The sequence below is a fragment of the Anser anser genome, assembly GCF_964211835.1.
Source record: "Anser anser genome assembly, chromosome: Z".
Taxonomy (NCBI): Eukaryota; Metazoa; Chordata; class Aves; order Anseriformes; family Anatidae; genus Anser; species Anser anser.
This window is the reverse complement of record NC_139723.1, coordinates 8,642,638-8,658,324: the sequence shown is the minus strand read 5'-3', so window position 1 is coordinate 8,658,324 and position 15,687 is coordinate 8,642,638. Positions and strand designations below refer to the sequence as shown.

The window sequence follows — 15,687 nt, the reverse complement described above, 5'->3', positions numbered from 1 at the left end:
TCCCCCACCTTAACTATATGTTTTTATTTTTTTCCTTTAATTCTACTTGTTTGCGAGGTGAGGAGCAAGAACACCCTTGGCTGCCATCTTTGAGACCTGTGTGGTCGGAAGGGTGTGTGGGGGTGAGACCGACCCAGACTTAGGCCTCAGTGGTGGACCACTTTTTCATCAGGCCGCTCGTAGAATCATAGAATCACCAAGATTGGAAAAGACCTTCAAGATTGTCTGGTCCAACTATCACCCCACCACCAATGTCACCCACTAAACCATGTCCCTAAGCACCACGTACAACCTTTCCTTGAACACCCCAAGGGATGGTGATGCCCCCACCTCTCTGGGCAACCCTTTCCAATGCCTGACTACTCTTTCTGAGAAGAATTGTCTCCTAATTTCTAACATAAACCTCCCCTGGCGCAACTTGAGGCCATTCCCTCTAGACCTATCACTAGTTACCTGTGAGAAGAGGCCAACCCCCAGCTCCCCACAGCTTCCTTTCAGGTTAGTTGTAGAGAGCAATAAGATCTCCCCTTGTGAGAAACAAAATTGTGTTTTTGCAATAGAATTTGTTTTTGCATTCTTCAGCTCTCAGCAACCATTTTCCCCCCCTACTTACTTTTGCTCTCAGTCACGGGAGAGTTTTCTTTGCTCCAAAACTGTGCTCAATGTTGCAATTATTCAAGATACTCTAGATTCAGTGCCTTTAACTCTGTTCCATGACATACTAGTTCTTTGTTTGTTTGTTTGCCAGACAGCTGAAAAATCTATCAGCAAGATCTGAAAAGCAGAGGTATGGTAGGCAGACGGCATCTCTTCAGAACAGACTGCCTCGCACAGAGACCACAGGGAAAGATCCTTTACTGACACCTGGTGGGTAAATCTGCACACTGCGTGTAGAGATGCATTAGTATAGAAGCGTGTCACAAACACTTGCTAGATGAGAAGGCAAACCGATACGATCCTTTAGTTAAACATCTATGCTATGGCTTAGGTTCACAGACTGTTGGCCTGGTTTGTTTATCTAGCCTGCTTCTCTTTCACTCTCCCAGACTGGCATGTCCTTAAGAAACCACTCTCTCTTCCTGACTGTGATATTTTTAACCATTTGCTTGTCTCCAGCAGACGAAGGTAGAAAGCATTGTTACTATCTACTTGCATTATTTTATAGATGGGAGGTGCTACTGAACGGGAAATGATGCAAAACAGACTGTTGTGTGGATGACCTCTATGTTACATGAGACACACAGAAGTATTAACTGATTAGGGCAGGAAGTCAGACAGATGCTAAAGAGGGAGATGGATCTGTGCGAAACAGGCCATGGTCCCTCACCTGTTGAACTCCACCAAGCCCACAGCCTCTGCTAGCAAGCTGTAATTGTATGCCATCAAAGAACACTTGGCTCGCTGTCCCCAGGTGCAGGGGCTTTTCTCCCTCTTCAAGACATGAGCAGACATTCATGCACTTTCTGAGTTGATAAACTGGTATGAATTCCCACACTGGTCCTTGAGACATGCATTGACCGGTGTCTGAAACTGCGAAGAAGCTATTTACTCTAGCGAGACCTTCACGTTTCACCATTTCGACCTCCGGCTACTGAAGTTCTATTTTTTTTCTTCTAGCACCCCAGTAGGTTGTCTTGTGTGTACCCCACTTTGGAGACCCCTAGCCTATAGGTATGCAAATACTCTGAGAGGAGAATACAGCTGTACTAACAGGGCTATGTCACAGACATGCAGTCAGCCCACCCCTGTGAATTAAACAAATTTCTGCCAAGATAATCCTAGTTCTCAGTCAAGATAATGGATATATAAATACATATATAAATATATATATATACACATTATATATATTTCATACTTCTCAATACAAACCACACAAAACCACTCTGTGCTGCAACTTACTGCATCCTGCTTATCTGACATATAGCTGTAGTTCTGTGAGAAGTGTGTTGTATCAGCAAGAGGTGTATGAACTCCGTAACTGCTCTGCTTGGGTGAAAGTGGGAACTGGACAATTTAAGGAAGTCCTGGTATCCCCAAAAGGAACTACATCATATTATATGTATACACGTTACTCTCCTAAAACCTGCAGGTGTTTAGATAAATAGAATTTCTGGACCAAGGATAATCTGTCTGAGCAATTTCCTGTAGAATGTCCTTTTGACCCAGGCAAAATAGTGCATTTAACAAATTCCTTGGAGTGCACAGGAACTAAGGTACTCCAATTGCAGTCCAGAAAGAAAAACAAAATCTTAAACCAGAAGTCTAAGACACTCTCAGGAGAAACTGAAACTTCAAATAAAGCAACTGGACAGTTAGAAAACCACCAAATCCCTGCCTTAGCACTCCCTTATATCATTTGCTTCCCCAAGGAATCGCTTGAAGAGGAGGAAGAGACTAAAGAGGCTATTTTATATTTCCTTTGGCCTCCTCCTGTAACACTGGAGGTGCCCCAGGCACCACTGGAATATCAGGACAAGCTGAATTTTTCCCCAGTCACTAGCAGAACCCACCACCAGATGGGACAGGCGCCTTTACGGCTGTGGTGGTTTTACCCAGCTGGGCAGCCGAGCTCCACCACAACCACTCTCTCACTCCCCCTCCTCAAAGGGAAAGGGAGAGAAAATAGGATGAAAAGGGCTCAAGGGTTGAGGGAATGTCAGGGAGATCACTCAACAATTCTTGTCACAGACAAAACAGACTCAGCATAGGGAAATTAGAGAAATTTATTACCTATTACTAACAAGCAAGAAAAATGAGAAACAAAGAAAAAATAAAACCACCTTGCCCCATCCACCCTCTGCCACCTCCTCCCCCCCAAGTGGTACAGGGGAACTGCACCATGGAGGCTCTTTAGTCCCAAAAGTTTTGTCTCCACCGCTCCTTCATGGTCCCCCTGCTCCACGTGGGGTCCCTCCCACGGGATGCCGTCCTTCCCGAACTGAGCCTGCGGGGGCTGCCCACAGGCAGCAGCTCTTCAGGAACTGCTCCCACACGGCTCCGTACCACGGGGTCCATCCATCCCCCAGGAGCAAACTGCTCCAGCACGGGTCCCCCACGGGCGGCAGCTCCCCCCAGACCCCCTGCTCCTGCGTGGGCTCCTCTCCACGGGCTGCAGCTCCGGCCCGGGGCCTGCTCCTGCGGGGGCTCTCCATGGGCCGCAGCCTCCTCCAGGCCACATCCACCTGCTCCACCGGGGGCTCCTCCACGGGCTGCAGCGTGGAGATCTGCTCCGTGTGGGACCCGTGGGTGCAGGGGGACAGCCTGCTCCACCAGGGGCCTCTCCACAGGCCGCAGGGGAACTGCTGCTGTGTGCCTGGAGCACCTCCTGCCCTCCTGCTGCACTCACCTGGGGGCTGCAGGGCTGGTGCTCACTCATTTCTCACCCGTCTCTCTCAGCTGCTGTAGCACAGCAGTTTTTTTTCCCTTTCTTCAATCTGCTCTCCTAGTGGCCCAACCAGCATCGCTCATGGCCCAGCTCTGGGCACCAGTGGGGCCCTTTTGACATGGGACAGCTGCTGGGCTCTGCTCACAGAGGGACCCCTGCAGCCCTCCTGCTACTAAAACCTTGTCACCTAAACCCAATACGTAAGACACTAGCAAAAGTGTAGTGCTCTCCTATTTATAAAGTCATATAGTTCTTCCCCATGTGTTTTTGGAAAAGCAAAAATCATATTATCTCATGAGAAAACAATGTTTACTTAACAGGCAGCCATCAAAACTAATAACAGAAAAAACTCTTGTGCTATCATAACAGTGTGTTTCTTATTAGACTTACTATCCCACTTCACTTGAACCATGTTTTCCAGATTTTCATTCTGATAAAGAAATAGCATAGAGCAGTGTTTTAAGCAAAACCAGGCTTTACTTGTTTGTTAAAAACGGGCCTTACTTGTTCCTTTCTCTCCTGAGGCTTAAATCAAAATTGTAACAACCAGAAAAATGTCATCTTGACACTCTGGCAAGTAGTATTAACTATCCAAAGATCACAGGCAAAAAAAAAGCGTGAAGAAAGATACCATCCATCATATGTGAGAACAACTGAAGCCTCTGGCACTTCTTCAGCAGACAAAACTTCACTTTTTGAGGCTTGAGGATTATAAATATTATGAGCCAGAACAAAACCAAAGTCACTTGTCAAGCTTTGTGAAGTACTTGGCAAGGTGACACATTCAGTATCACAGTCATGCATGTATCAAATGCCTGACTACAGGGAATGTCTCTATATTCCTTATCCAAGTTACCAGTCCTTCCTCAGGCCCCAGATAGGCACCTGCATTGTCTCCGTCTTGCGAAGGAGCTGTGGCCAGACCCTCTTCCTTCAGTGTTCCTTGACAAGTTCTTAATAACACATCCTTTTTGCGCTTTTACATTTTTCACTCCCCTGAACCTACATCACAGGCTCTGTCTGGCATTTGGCTGCTCTCACTCCTTGTGCCTGCCCTCCCATATTGCCAGCACAGCTCCTGATGGCCCTTGCTCCACTCGCTGGCACTAGGGAGACATATGTAGCTCTCTGGGCAAACTCGGGAAGGAATCCCCTGGGCGTTGCATTTCCTTGCACCAGTGCTGACTGTTTCTGCTAGTAGCCTTTCATGCCTGTAAGAATCACCTTTGGCCATTTCTAATCTACAGGGTTATCAGCAGCTGGAAAAAACAGGACCTCATTTTGTAGTTGAATGGTAACTTCATTGGAAATTTGATATTTTTAGTTGTAAAATGAAATCCCAAGTCTCTCATATTTTATTTCCCATCTTATTAAAAGTGCCTTCTAAATGGCATCATTTTTATTACTTTTACCTGCAGAAAATGCACTGTAGTTATTCCTAAATCTGTGGTGGTTCTTACCAGCAGCAACACAGTTTCAAAGCAAAGACCAGCAAAATCACTGCACTCCTTGTGCACATCTCCCTCTAGTGGAAGCAAAATACACCAAGCCCATTTCTCTAGGGAGACACAGATATCAAAGATAACTAATAAAGAGGGAATGGTGCCCAGCTGTTCTGTCCGCTCTCCATCAGCTCTATCCACTCAAGAACAGTAATGGTGATCTAGGGAAATGCTAGAATACTTTTTGTATTTTAAATGTTTCTTTGATTGCTCTGCAGGGACTTATAACAACACAGTCTTGGAGGTTTAGTTTGTGAATTTTAATGGTGCCATTAAGAGAGACAGAAAGGTGTCATATATTATGTCTCAAAAAGCTATGCCCTCAGAGAAAGACCAATGGAAATTTTTCAGGTGCAGGTTTTGAATCAGTTCCACTGCTACACAACGGAAGTAAGGACCACTTTAGCATCCCAGGCATCACTGTTGATCAACGATGAAATCAACATGAAGTCAACATGAACTGGACTGGTTTTACTGAAGGGTGAGAGATTTTATAGTGGCATAACTGCACCAGCACAGCTCCCCACCTGCAAAGAGTCTGGTATAAAACTGTGAAGACTGCTAGCATCAGAAAGGTGGGGTAGTGCTAAGTCCAGTGCAGACTCACTGGAGGAATCTGCAAAGGCCACAGCCCCAGGACTGGGACTGTCTGACGCACGCTTGGCCCAGCAGTGGCTGTGTCCAGGTCTCTGTGAGTTCCCCTTTCCCAACAGCCCTGCGGCACCCTGGTGGTGCTGCCCTGAGCTGTGGCTGGGGCATGGCTGCTTGTGGGGGAACGCTCCGCTCCATGCTGCAGTATGTGAACTTGTCTGGCACGAGCTGCTGTGCCTAACTGGCCACTCTACCTGGTGAAGCTGATGGGCTGTTAGTAATGGGAAGTAAGAAGTATTTGCACACAGATTGCTGCTCCCCCCAGTCCTCATGGTCCTCTTTTTGCCTCTGGCTACTCTCCAGGAGTCAACGGAGCCTGCAATGGAATATACCTCTTGGTCATGCTACGCAGAAATTTCATTTCTCTGTAACAGACAGCAGGGCAGGGGCATAAGGAGCACCTTCGCCAGCCACAGGTGTGCAGTACACGCAGCAGCACGTTGTCTCCATGAAGATGCACAGAAAACTGCGGATGACACCAAGCTGAGTGGTGCGGTTGATACCAAAGAAGGAGGGATGCCATCCAAAGGGACATAGGCTGGAGAAGCGGGCCCACGTGAACTGAATGAGGTTCAACAAGTCCTAGTGCAAGGTGCTGTACCTGGGTTGGGGCAATTGCAGACCTGAGCACAGACTGGGAGAAGAACTCATTGAGGGCAGTCCTGCGGAGAAGGACTTGGGGGTTCTGGCGGGTGAAAAGCTCGACATGAGCCAGCAGTGCGCGCTTGCAGCCCAGAAGGCCGGCTGCATCAACAGAGGGGTGGCCAGCAGGGCGAGGGAGGCGATTGTGCCCCTCTGTGCCCCATACGCCCCTTAGCTACAAACACGAAACTGCCCCTGCGGATCACTCGGTGTTCCCCCCCCCCCCAACATGGCGGCGGGCCCTCAGCACCTCGCGCTGCCGGCGGGCGGACACGACATCGCGCCCCGCCCCGCCGGGACGGTACAGCGCTTCCGTCCGGCCGCGCGGAGGGTGGGGGTTGCGCACCAACGGCTGTAACGGCTGTAACGGCTGTAACGGCTGTAACGTCCCAACCGCAACGGCGACAGCCCCCGCGCGCCACCCGCCATGACGCGCTGGGCCCGCAAGGCCGCCGCCGAGGGGGGCAAGGCGCTGCCGGCCACCCCCTGGGAGGAGATGGCGGCGGCGCCCCGCGGCGCAGTGGTGCCGGCGAGGAAGAGGAGGAGGAGGAAGGAGTACGCGGACCGCGACGTCAACGGGTTCGCTGCCCACCTCAGGAAGGCGGCGGGCGGCGGGGCGGCGGAGGGCGAGGAGCAGCAGCAGCAGCAGGAGGACGAGGAGGAGGCGGCCGCGGCTGTGAGGAAGGCTCTGCGGCGGGAGGGCCGGCGGCTGAGGCGGCAGGAGGCGAGGAGGAACGCCATGGTGAGGCGGGGGGGGGGGGAGCACGGAGCCCTGCTGTGGCTGTCTGTGTGTGGTGGTGCCCCGTGAATCGTCACTCATCTAGGGAGCTCGGTGGTCAGTGAGTGAATACACGTGGCGCAGAATTTCCCTGTGTGTTTCTGGTGAAGGAAAAAATAATAATCGATAATAACCACCAATAAATAATAATAATTTAATAAATAAAATAATAATCAATAAACAATCACCAGTAAAAAATAATAATAACCAATACTAATCTTGCTTAGTGACAGGCATCTGCTAGTTAGTTTGTGACATGCTGCAGCATCTCGTGTCTTAACCGTGTTTCTGCAGTGAGATGATCTGTTGATACACTTGCCTTCTAAAAAGCGTAGAAGCCTCGTTAGGCTGGGATTCTCTGAGCCCTCTGACAAACTTTTTCATATTAGAGTAACCTCAAATGTCAGCACTGGAGAGTTGCATTCAATAGTACTAAGAAAGTTTCAGCCAAGAAAAATCGTGGCCTAGAGAAAATCTGGGGGATATAAGCGATAATCAGATATTAACACCAAGTGATCTCTTTCATAAAGCCACCTGTAAGTGCTGTTTTGCTCTGTGACATGTTTACAAAAATGCAATTTTTATTTTCAAAGGTGTGTTTCCACTGTAGGGAACCTGGCCACGGTGTTGCTGATTGCCCAGCGGTGCTTGAAAGTCAAGATATGGGTACAGGGATCTGTTACCGGTGTGGATCCACAGAACATGACATCAGCAAATGCAAGGCAAAGATAGATCCAGCTGCTGGTATGGTTCAGAAATTTATGTTTCTCAGAGTACTTTGGCGTGAGTTTTCTGACCACTGTAATACAAGGTTTCTGTTTTAGCAACTTAACTGTTCTGAAAACGTAGGTTAATATGTTTAAAGGAATACAACATTAAAATAACGCTACTTAACAGCGTAGTGTTTCTGTTGTAGTATAATATTATATTATGGTATAATATTGTAATTGTGATGTTTTCAGAGTTGACTGTGACTCTACGAAGTTTTTAACTTGTATCATAAACTTTGGAATTTTGCAGGGGCATTTCCATATGCAAAATGTTTCATCTGTGGTGAGATGGGGCATCTGTCAAGGTCATGTCCAGATAATCCCAAAGGATTGTATGCTGAAGGTGAGTGCAGAAATTTACTGCAAACAAAATGCATTTTTCCTTCTTACCTGACACAGAGCAAAGTCACATTGCAAATTAATGAGGATATTACTGAAAGGAATTTCCAAATGTCTTTTACTCTTGGTGAGAGCAGATCAATTCTGGGGAATTCAGTGTTAATATTCATTATCTAGGGATTTCTATTTTGGTCAGAAGCTTTTTGTTAAACAAGGAGGTGAAGTGCAAAGTATGAGAACTTGCTTGTGCTTGCAGTTTCAAGAGAAACAAAGAAACCATAGTATCCTGTGTGTATGTAGTCAATGAGTATTTAAATGTAAATACACCTAAGTATGTAGTAAAAACATTCTGTTGGTCTGAAAAGGGATTTTATAACCTTTACAGCTTAACGCTGTAAAAACAGGTGTTCACACAAAGCAAGATCTGTTGTACTTACACCTGGGAGTCATTTGTTTCATGTATGTAGGAGGTGACGTTGTAAAAGATTAAAGAAAAATTAAGAGTTTAAAAACAGGTTGTGGCTTCAAGATAGTCTTAGAAATGTATGTCGTGTGTATGCTGCTTGACCACCCAGCAGCCCGGTGTCCTAACAGCTGAGGCTTGTTCATAGCAAAGGGCTCTCACATCATCATTTTACGTGTCTTTAATGAGAAACATCATCTAGGTTTGAAGATTCATTTAGATTCTGCTCTGCCTGTTGTTTTTTTTGTTGGCACTAGCAAATAGCGCTCTGTTTGCTGGAGTCTCCCAGTACAGATTTGAAGTCTTGCAGACCCTTAAGGGTGATTTTACAATACAGTTGGATTGGAAGAAAAGCATCTTTGAAGGCATTAAAAGTAACTTACATATTTTATAGCTCAGTATCTGCAGTTGGGTTAGGTACTGCCCTGGAGCTCCTGTTACTTTCAGAAGTTCCTTGGAATAATTGAATTTCAGGAGAATTAGGTTTTTCCGTCTAAAAAAGAGCTAAAAAAGTAATCAGAAGTATTCCAAGCATGGTGCGTGGAATTTGTAGTATTTGGTGATTCACAGAGCAGTGCTATTGCAGATGGATGTGTCTCTCTGTCAGAGACCGACAGTCTGAAGAAGCTGTGCGAGCAGGCTCCTAAAGCTGTTTGCTCATCAGCTCCACAGTGCCACGTTATTGTGTGTAGGAGTGCTGACCTGTCTGTAGGGATGTATCTTTGTCTTATTCATGGGTTGTCACTATGGAAAAGCAAAGCAAGACTTTTCAATAGACATGTAAGAGTGGGTTTGTTAATTATTTTTTTTTCCAGATGGGTAACAACTTTCTCTCTCTTGTAACAGGGGGCTGCTGCAAACTCTGCGGTTCTGTGGAACACTTTAGAAAAGACTGTCCGGAGAACAAGAACTTAGGTGAGATGCAGGGGGCTGTATAGAATTGTACACGACAGGGTAGTCAGACAAGACTGGAGGTCTGTCCTGCTGGATTCACCAGCCGATTAGCGGCTTCTTTACATGTTCTTTGATTTACCTATGCAGGTGGAAAAACGCTTCATAAATCTGCCTGGCTGATGAGCTTAGCTCTTTTAATAAAAGATATGGTTTTACCTGAGTCCTCCCTTCAGGTAAGGCCATTGATAGAAAGTACTGTGAGTAAACCACTTCCCTTTTTCACTGATAATTTTTTTTTTTTTTTTTTTTACCTCCTGGCAAATCAGCTTGCACTGAGTTCATCAATACATGTTTCATAATGTAATACTTTTATTAATGAATATATTAAAAGGGAAGTACAATTTGCTGATCAGGTTATGGACTAATGGCATTTCTTTTTCCTAAATTATCAGAGGTAGGAAGAATCTGCTCACATACTGCCATACGTATGTATACTTACTTTATGTATCTTTTATTCCAAAAAAAACTATGCTAAGGAAGGCAAAACCGACAAACAAGGATTTGAAGAATGACGCTGTTGTTGGAGTGATGAAACATTTTTTTTTCTGCTTTGTTTGAACGGCTTACAGAACTGTTGGTTTAATAATGTATCATGAACTTTTGTGTAATTTGTGAGAAATATTTATGGAGATGACAGGTATCTTCAGGATCAGATACAAAAGACCAGCTAAAGTATATGTGGTAGTGTAGGCGTTGTATGAGAGACCGTATGTTGCATTATAGATGTGTGCTGGTATAATAGTTCAGAAGAAGTGAGATTGAGTCTTAACTGGTCACAGAAGTTTCTGATACGAAAATTAAATTTTCCACCAAACTTAACAACCATAGCAGATTGATTGTTTTTTTAACTCCCATTCAGACAAATGCTGAAAGACTATAACATCACCCTTGCTGGGGTTCTGCACACAGCAAACTATTTTTGTGTTCATAGTCCTTTTCATAAACTGAAAACCTGTACGGGTGCAGTAGGAGAAAAGAAACATTTGTGGGAAGTGGCACTGCACAAAGCTGAGCCAGCTGTTAGCACTGCATGGCAGCCTTGCGCTGGCAGCGCTGATCAGCTGAAAGGGCACAGAGCTGGTACGCAGGGAGGCAGGAAAACAACCTGCAGGAGCTTCTCTTTGCTTGGGAGGTGCGGTCACTAAACTTGCTTGGTCCAACCCCTCCACTGCAGAAGATGTAACAGGCCTGTCAGGTGAGGTTAGCATGTCGAGGCCTGAATGGGTATGTGAGACAGTTAATGGGAACTAACAAGTGCTAATTTGTAAAGCCACTGTCGTATTCCAGACAAGGTAAAAAAAAAAGCTGCAATTCTTTTTGCTCTCTGGCACTGGAGTTACATGTGAAGGAGAACTGTTGGTTTTTTTTTTTTTTTTTGAGAAGCTTTATGTCCGTAATGAAGACCAACAGATGCTGTTTAATTTCCATTGGGATGTATTAGGCTTTCCACTGATGTTTCAAAACTGGTATTGCTGGTTTAAAATGGCTGAATTAATTTGAACTGGGACATCATGGGTAAGAATTGTAGTATTCTTTACAAGCAGTTTGTGCCATGCAGAGTACTTTCAGATAAATTACAGAAAGGTAACCGATAGCTGGCGAGGAAGCTGAGGCACCGAAGTGTATTGTTTGTTCAAGTGGAATTATTTGAGCTACTCTAATATACAGAAGTTAATCCAAGTAAACATTGATTTAACCACATGATATTCTTGGTGTGATTTGGTTTGTAGCTCTCAGGTAGTCATTCAGAAAAGAAATGGGTTGGTTACCAGCGTTTTCTCTAGGACAGGGAACTTAACTGCTCAAAAATATCATTTAAATGGCAAAAGGATGGTGTTTATTATATGCAGGGATGTAAGATGAGTAAATTCTCTTCTATTGTGCCTCTTCAAGCATGGTTTCTTCAAGATCTTTCCTTTTTATCCAGGGGTGCCTGACATATCCTGATATCTTCATTGCATGAGTAATTAGGACTTAGAGTAGAGAGAATGTATCTTCTGCATACTCTCTGAATGTTTCTTTGGACAGTCAAATAGTAAAAAATGCTTTCTGATGATTTCTGAATGTGGAAAATTGGTGTGGGTGAAGAAATGGAGTTTACAAAACACAAATTTAAAACAAGAAGAGTTGTGTAAAGGAGTTAGCTTCAGACCCAGAAGTAAACTGACAGGCCCTTGTGGGCCAAATCTTCCTCAAATGTGAAAGTTTGATCTGATGATATTGCTTAGCCTTTCTGTAACCTCTTGTCTCTTACTCTACAGATCAGGTTACGGTTGGGCGATGGGCCACTGGAATGAGTGCTGATTATGAAGAAGTTACAGAAACACCAAAGCTGCAAAAACCCAAAGCGAAACTACCTAAGGTTGTTAATTTCTGAAGGCCTGTGTTGGATGCTAAGCCACAGATCCAGCGCACTGCTGCACTTCAGAGTAGTGACTGTGTAGAGTGGACTGAACTGCAAGTTCCAGAAAGTCAAGCGGACTGTTGTTGCTACAGTTGTGTCCCTGATTTTTTCAGTTTGCCTCCCAGACTCATCTAGCTTACTGAAAAGCTGGGGACATCAGAAATGCAGCAAGCGGGTATTTCATTTTTATATATTTTTGCAGAAATACAGCTTTCTGTCTGATTCACATTCCCTCCCATGGCTAGCTCTCTGAAGAGGGAACTCTGAGGAGAGAAATTGGTTTCCTCTCATAACATAAATCTGGTGCAATAACCGCACAGGTTATGTGCACTGTATCACGCAGGTTTATGACCAGTGGATCCACCTGGTCAGTAGGGTTAACTCAAGAGTATTGCTGTTGTTGGATATGAATACAGTTGTGCTGATCTTGAGAGTTTCTGCACCAACATGCGAAAGAACTTCGCGGTGAGGGTGACGGAGCACTGGAACAGGCTGCCCAGGGAGGTTGTGGAGTCTCCCTCTCTGGAGATATTCAAGGCCCGTCTGGACGCCTGCCTGGGCAGCCCGCTCTAAGGAACCTGCTTTGGCAGGGGGTTGGACCCGATGATCTTTCGAGGTCCCTTCCAACCCCTTCAATTCTGTGATTCTGTGATTTCTCTGAAAGCGATTGTGGGTATTTTCTAAACAACTCTTTTTGGGTTCTAGCTTGGTTTGCCTTCAAAAAGAGTGATTCTGTGCTCTGAATGTACACACCTGACCTGTCTTACGGCAGAGTTATCAGGAAAGCCCTACAGAGCTGTGTGAGTCCTGCCTTCTGGCTGGAGAGCTTAGGGGTGCAATTCCTTTTGTGTGTGGTAGATCAGCTCAGGGTGTATGTACGTTGATCTGATAGTTGATGCATGTTTAATTATCTGAGCACTTCTGCACTAACCAGCTGAATTATGCCCTTCCTCTGATACCCATCATGAAATACACCTGAAAATAGCTGGAGAGCAAATGAGCAGCTTCCCTAGTTTGTTTACTTTTTTAGAGAAAGCGCTCAGAAATCTTGTTCTTCAGTATTTCTGTCCCTTTGGGTTTTATTCTTTATTTAAACATGCCTGCTTAATGGCAGTTTTATTTATTTTTAAATGGAGGCTGCAGCCTGCACTTGGAAAACTGGTGTTACAAAAGTCACTCAAGCCAATTGAGAATGGAGTGCCTGCAGCAGCTCTCAAAATACTCTCCAGATTCATCCTGTGCAGTCAAGAGTGATAGACTTTTACTTGTGTCAAATTATCTAAGATGAGAAATTAACCCCAAGCTCATCTCAACATGCTGCTTTTCATTGTGAAGCAGTGTCCTGTCGCAGCACTGGCAGGTGCCGTTTGGGATCTCCGTGCAGTGCTCCTTCCCTGTGCAGGTGTGGCCTCAAGCGCTGGCACCACTGGGCTTCCTCATGCTGCACTTCTGCAGTGCTGCCCCAGGACAAATGCGGCACTTCGGTGCTCCACAAGTCTTAAAAGTGCCTTCTAACAACTTCAGCTTGCATTATATAGTGATCAGCAACAGTCTTTGAGGGAAAGCTAGATGGTGATACAGCTGCTGCTTCTAAAGAATTAATTTATCCTTTAAATAAATGTCCTAACAGCCCATACAGTGCCCTGTCGAGAATGTGAAGGTAACAACAAACCTGAGCTCAGCTCTGGGTTTCGAGATGCTTAGCACCAGGCACTGAAGCTATGGCTTTGGAATTTATGTTTCTTAAAGCAAAAACAAAAACACCAGGAATTTAATTGTCTCAATACGTGTTTTGTATATGCACTGTTTTTTTAAATAAAATGCTGGTAAAGAATACCATAGGTAGAGGTCTTATTCTAGGTTTCCCGGTTCTGCTGTGGATTGAATGGCAGATAACAGTGTAAGCATACTCAATTTATAATAATCATAGCACCCACTTAAATGGGCAAGAGGGGTGGAATTGGATGAAATGAAGGATTAATTACCAAGTTTTAATTAACCTTGATTGAAGCTCAAAGCTGCAACAGACATTCCAGCTTAAAAGGTGTTTTCCTTTCTAGTATATGAATACGTAAATATTTTTTAAAACCTCACCATTTTAGATTATTTTCTGTGTTTGAAATCTCCTTAATGTTGTAGCATGACTTGATGATCCTGAAGGTCTTTTCCAACCTGGATGATTCGGATTGTGTGTTCTTCCACCACCACAAACTTGAAGCCATGCACTTTGACAGTCCTGCTGCTGTAGACAACGCTGTGGTGTGTGAGTTGGGGTTTCAAAGTGGAGCCTTTCTTCCCGAGGCAGTGGCTGCTCCAGGTCTGTGGTTCCAAGTAAGACTTGGTCACCTGGCTGCTCTACTGCAGGCTGAGGCAGAAGCGTCCCTTTGAGGGGCTGCAAGGTTGTATCAGGTACTGCATGGATCCTGGGGGAAGAAAAGAAAATTCGCACAACTGATCAGTGACTTTTGCTTGGCTAGAGGGACTGCTAACACCAGGAAGGCAAAAGGGACAGTTGTGGCATAGAATACCATGCACGAAGTTGTGGATTAACCTTTGAATTCTTGAATTCGTAGATGGAACACAAAATGAGGTGCTGAAATTCTTGTGCTCTGCTGTAAAACAGCTGCACAGGTTAGCAATCGTCAGTAACTGCTGGACAACACAAGTTGTTAAACACACCTACAAATCTCTTCATTTCATTTCACAAAAGCTTGTGTAGCTAGATGGCAGCTAGCTATGTGAGCAGTTACTGTTAAAGCACTTGTGTATAAAGATGTATTGTTCTACTAAATTTTAAAGTTAGGCAAACAGTTTAAGGAAAAGTTGTTCTGCTAGAAACCTGGATCTCATCTCAGTTGCAGAGAGGTTGGTACATAATGCTTGGGCTATGTGACCAGACACTAACCCCACACACACCTAAAGAAAGATGTGTGGCTGCATGCAGAAAGAAGCCCAAGTGTGCAGTGCTCAGCACTACAGTGGCTAAGGTCTCGCTGTCAGATGAGCAGGCATGAGGCTGGAATGATCTCAGCAAAACACTTGTTTCCAAATTGCTAAATAATGTTCTCCAGACAGCCCTTGTGGTGGCCCAACAGCTGAGTTCAGTGTGTAGGTGTCTCTAAAGGCAGGTTATGAGCTGCTGCACAGGTCACTCAGTGCTGGGCATGGGCTGAGGTTGGGCTCTCCCCAGAAGCTTTATTCAGGGAATATATTCCCTGCACATACGCAGAGCTGAACATTAGGTGTCTCTGTTTGCTAAAAATTGGAACCACAAAGACTTACCTGCCTGCCTGCTCGAGGGCTTCTGTCCGCTACCGTCTGCACACAGCAAACATCTGAGAGAGCGCAGAGCTGCGCAGCTCACACAGGTGACGACCCTCCCCTTACCAGCCACCCCAGGAGGAGGAAGGAAGCCTGCCCTGCTCAGGCCTCGACACTGTTTGTGCTGTGGAAGGGGCTGCCCTGAGCCTGCAGTCCTCACTTGCTAGATGCATCTTACCCATGTGGTAAAAATCATGATCCAAAATAAGGATCTGTATCCAAAGGGTCATCTTCAGAGCCAAAGATCATGCCCCAGTTTGATTTTTCTATTACTAGTGCAAACATTTCTCTGTGTTGTAGGGCGTATAGTGGCCGGCATCACCACAAGATACAGAAGACGTCCTAATTTTGCTCGCTCTTTGTTTCAGTGCAACACTGTACCCAGGTGAAATGCCCCAACCAGAGGCCAGCTGACTGTGCTAATACACATAAGGGCTTCCAGGGCAAGAGCAGGTGCCTCTTGTGGTGCATGTGGTCG

General features: G+C 45.4%; 1 protein-coding gene across 2 annotated transcripts; it reads left to right on the top strand.

Annotated features, from left to right (window-relative positions):
• The first annotated feature begins 6,491 nt into the window (after positions 1-6,491).
• On the top strand, positions 6,492-13,727 carry ZCCHC9 (zinc finger CCHC-type containing 9). Of its 2 annotated transcripts, XM_083817201.1 has the most exons (6): positions 6,492-6,922; positions 7,552-7,702; positions 7,979-8,071; positions 9,377-9,445; positions 9,572-9,657; positions 11,746-13,727. In XM_083817201.1, exons 1-6 carry the CDS (start codon positions 6,608-6,610, stop codon positions 11,779-11,781), a joined length of 750 nt encoding a protein of 249 aa, XP_083673327.1. In that variant the 5' UTR covers positions 6,492-6,607; the 3' UTR covers positions 11,782-13,727. The 2 variants fall into 2 exon arrangements, with proteins under 2 accessions (XP_083673327.1, XP_083673328.1); XM_083817202.1 differs by lacking the exon at positions 9,572-9,657.
• Positions 13,728-15,687: the final 1,960 nt, after the last annotated feature.

Bases quoted from the DNA above. Each gene is read 5' to 3' on its own strand.
- ZCCHC9 (XM_083817201.1), top strand. From the start codon at position 6,608: ATGACGCGCTGGGCCCGCAAGGCCGCCGCCGAGGGGGGCAAGGCGCTG. The intron at 7,703-7,978 runs GTATGGTTCAGA...GGAATTTTGCAG, and splicing joins AAAGATAGATCCAGCTGCTG to GGGCATTTCCATATGCAAAA. The intron at 9,658-11,745 runs GTAAGGCCATTG...CTTACTCTACAG, and splicing joins TACCTGAGTCCTCCCTTCAG to ATCAGGTTACGGTTGGGCGA.